Source organism: Carya illinoinensis, chromosome 12 (genome assembly GCF_018687715.1).
Source record: "Carya illinoinensis cultivar Pawnee chromosome 12, C.illinoinensisPawnee_v1, whole genome shotgun sequence".
NCBI lineage: Eukaryota > Viridiplantae > Streptophyta > Magnoliopsida > Fagales > Juglandaceae > Carya > Carya illinoinensis.
In genome coordinates, this window is record NC_056763.1 from 3,978,115 (window position 1) to 3,982,419 (window position 4,305).

Genomic DNA, 4,305 nt, shown 5'->3' on the forward strand with positions numbered 1-4,305 from the left:
ACACACCACAACTTTGGAAGTTTCATTATTGTGTACGCTTTATCTAATTGAAATAATCGCCCTTCTTTAAATGTTGTGCATGTGAAAATCTAGGTAAGTGCAGACCTTAAATTTTCCCCATCCAGATCTAGCTTGAGCATCTGACGGAAAAAAGTGAGAGAAACTTTCTAAAACATTAACCAAGATCAACACAACATTCGATGATTCTTCAATCCATGCTGATCTATATATATTGGAATGCAGATAAAGTTATTTGTTCTCGTCTATCAACTACTGTTAGCCTCTTTCTGGCCTATTGTGTTTTGAACGGTCCCCCAGCAATATCTAATTAGCTAGCTACCTTGTACTGCAAAATAATTAAAAATATAAATTAACTGTAGCTAGCTAGGGAAGACCAACTGGGGCTGATTTATTGAGGCTGTGATTGTCCAGTACGTGGTATCAACGCGTATATATTGATAAAGAAAAATGATAATTATAGTGACGAGTATATACGTAAGGACCGTATAATTATTTTAAAAAATAATAAATAAATATAAAATTTAAATAAAAAAAATTAATTTTTAATAAAGATTACACTCATTTTTAAAACACGCTCGCATATTCTATTGATGTAACTAACATTATTATTGACAAAATTACTGCTACTTGTTGGTGTCCGACAACGTACGTGTCACTGTAGATAGTCGCCATGTGGTCGTAAGCAGGCCATTCCTTTTTCTTTTTACATTCCCATGCAACATGGAGCGGTTAAATACGGCCAGCATCTTTTTCTTTTCCCAAATTGTTATTTCTTAAAATAATTTTGTTCTCTGTAAAGAAATTTTATTTCAACTTTATAAGTTTTACCCGGAGGTCTGCAGATCACTTATCATCTTTTAAGGAATTCATTGGCACTGTATCATCTCGTCCTATCTAGCTGGCTCCCCGGCCATTTCTGCTGAACAACCAAGAGCCAGGAGTACTCGATCATCGACTTAGCTGAAATTTTGTTGTCCTGATGTAAGTTCTTCTCAGTATCGATCCTTTGTCTCGGGTTATAAAAGTATTAAGGTGGCCGGTGATTCCTGAATATTGTAGCGTGTTTTCAGCCCAAGTATGATTTAGTTCATATTCATCTTCTGATCTTGACTACTTAAAGCTTCACATAACAAGATGATATATTAGCTTGAAAAAATATAGGTTCCATTTGCCCTAGATTCTGTTTTTTAATTTTTTTTGGGTCGAAAAAGCCCGGCAAGTATGCCCTAGATTGAATTCACTGCGACTCATTTAGTTTTCTTTATCATAATCTTGAAGGGGGTACTAGACAATTCGGCCTAAAACATTTTTGTTTTCCCCGAAGAAACTTGTTTTTAACCTTTCTATATTTCCTGGTTTTGTTTCTTTTATAGAAATGAAAATCCAGTTAAACATTAATAGATATATTTAATTAGTTGCCATAATTTTGAAATTGTTGAATGACGAGAAATTCCCTCTAGTACTGATCTTAATCTGTCATAGTTAGTCTTGTATATATAGATCATGAGCAAAATCAAAAAAGAGGAAGCTCAATTATATACAAATTAGATGATATTGATCATGATCAGTTGTAATATTATTTGTTGAGTTGATCTTGCAGCTAGCTCATTAATGATCATGAGTGCGGTAAGATGATTTCAAATTCAAGAGAAAAAGATATTCAAGCCAAGCAAGAGGGTGGAAGCCGCAGTGATATTGGAAAGTTGTCTAAGGTGGGAGCGTCATCTGGTTCGAGGCAATGGTCAGCAGGATTTAGAAATCCAAGGATCGTGCGTGTATCGCGTTCTTTTGGAGGAAAAGATAGGCATAGCAAGGTTTGCACCATAAGGGGATTGAGGGACAGACGGATTAGGCTTTCAGTGCCCACAGCAATTCAGTTGTACGATCTTCAGGATAGGCTTGGGCTTAGTCAGCCTAGCAAGGTGGTAGATTGGTTGCTTGAAGCCACTAAATTTGACATCGATAAGCTCCCACCACTCCCAATTCCACAGGGATTTGGTCAATTTCATCATCAACTTTCTCATCATGAATCAAATGTCTCCCCCTCTTCTTTTGCCCCTAATTTATTTGATGCAAATTCTAGTACATTTATAATGGACGGGGAAGATCAAAGAACAACGTCCATGATGGCAGCGAAAACGAAGGATTGGGATCATATGGATTCTGCATTGAAACTAAAAAGGAAAGAATTTGAAAGATCAGGATCACTACTACTAGATCATGTTGGTGATAAAGGCAAGTGGATCAAAACAAATCATGAAGAAGATGAGATTCAGTATGGAATTGGTACTACTACTACTGGCTATGGTGCACAGATTTCAGCACATAACTTTTTCCCAATGCCCAATCATACTCCCTTACCTAGCTTGCTAAACAATGCCATGGCCTACAATTCTTACTATCAGTCTGATCAGCCTTCTGCATTATCTCTATCTCAGTTTGGAGGCCATGGATCATTATTTCCATCTCAAATAGATCATCATCCACATAGTACAAGCACTGCCATGCCACTTCCATCCGGGTCTCAGTTATTTTTCTGTCCATCTTCAACAACACCAGCACTTTTCACTCCATTTCCTTCCTATATCACCACCCCAATAGAGAGTGACCCAAGACAATTCAGCCATATCCAACTGTTGAACTCAAGTTCACAGCATCACGTCCTACCTCACCCTCTTATTTCTTCATTCCATTCAGTTGGCTCTCCTTTGAAACCCTTTCCAGCAAATGAGAGTCCCAAGCTGCAACTTCCTCAATCACATGAAAGCAAACTGGATTAAATATTAGGGTAACAGTAGAAGAAGTACTGGTTCTTGTTGATCCTAGCTATTGTAGTACTGGTGATTAATTTCTTGCTCGGTCTCATTCGAGTACTCATCATCATCATGGATGTCATGTGTTAGGATATCGGCATGACACGATCGATTTCCAAGATGGATGTATGCGCGCATGTCTCAACTCCTCGATCGATCGATTATTACAATACAAGTAAGACACTTCAAAAAATTACATCTATTTTTTGCATTTATAAGCTACGTAGGTACGATTTGCAGGAATTCGTGATGCCACAATATTACATGCACGTTTGTAAGAATTGTGCTATACAATGCTACTGCATACTTGTGATTTGATTACTTAGAATATTTGTATTCAGTGGTGACCTGTAAACTCATGAACTTAATTGGTTATAGTAGTCATTTAAATTTCGTGACTATGATCACCTGCATATATAGGTACTATTCCGTACTTATAAATTAGTCAATATCTGGTATAATATTCTAAGAACCTCATGTTTACATTCTTCATTTTTTCTTTAGCTAGCTAGGATTGCAAATATTCTAGCGCGCCGTGGTGTTGTAGCCATGATTCTCAGGGAGTTCGGGGACTTTTTATTTTTAATTTTCATTTTGAGGAGACTATTAGGAGGAATTGTGTGATCTGACGTTAAAACTTTATAAGATCACGAGGCCGTATGCCCCCAACCATCGTAGCCCCCTCCCTCTGTCATGACTGAATTACTGATCACATTCTAAATACCAAGCTGGTAACTGGTTATTATTTTGCCACCATGCAGCATGTAATGAAACCAAACTCAAATTTACATTGTACAGCCTTATATATATTAATGAAAATGAAAAAAAACGAAAATATATGTATGTATATAATATATTTAAGTCTATCTTTTTTCTTTTTTCTTTTTTAAATTGTCACCGGATTTCAAAAAGAAAATCTTGACTGATTATGGGCATTCAACCGGCCTTGGTAAGGAATTATTTGGATTGGGAAGTGATCTCAACTTAACTTATCTCATCTCATCTCATCATTACAACTTTTCCAAATTCATACACAAAATACAATAAACAATTCAACTTTTTCAAATTTGAATTTAAACTTTTCAAATTCCAAAACAAATAATAACATTATTTTATTTAACATTTATTTTTCATCTAAAACCGTCTCATGAACTTATGATCTCATCTCATCTCATCTCTGAATCTAAACCAGGATATTCAGCTTACACAACTCATCGTAGGACCACTACTATATCTTTCTATCTATCAATTATAACATCAAGAACTAATTAGTGTATTTTACTTAATTTGGCACTCTTTTTGTTATATATATGTATATATATATATATATATATATATATATGTGTGTGTGTGTTTATTTGTGTCAGCTTACTCCTTGCATGTATACATTGTAAATGGATCTACCAAAAATTTTGTTTTATTTTTCCAAATCATTAATTCTTAAAGAAAGTTTATACAAAAAGGTTTTCAA

At 35.3% G+C, this 4,305-nt stretch overlaps 1 protein-coding gene across 1 annotated transcript; it reads left to right on the forward strand.

Moving 5' to 3' along the window:
• Window positions 1-770: 770 nt before the first annotated feature.
• LOC122288942 (transcription factor TCP5-like) lies at window positions 771-3,269 on the forward strand. Its single transcript, XM_043095780.1, has 2 exons — window positions 771-1,002; window positions 1,622-3,269. Exon 2 carries the CDS (start codon window positions 1,653-1,655, stop codon window positions 2,799-2,801), a length of 1,149 nt encoding a protein of 382 aa, XP_042951714.1. The 5' UTR covers window positions 771-1,002; window positions 1,622-1,652; the 3' UTR covers window positions 2,802-3,269.
• Window positions 3,270-4,305: the final 1,036 nt, after the last annotated feature.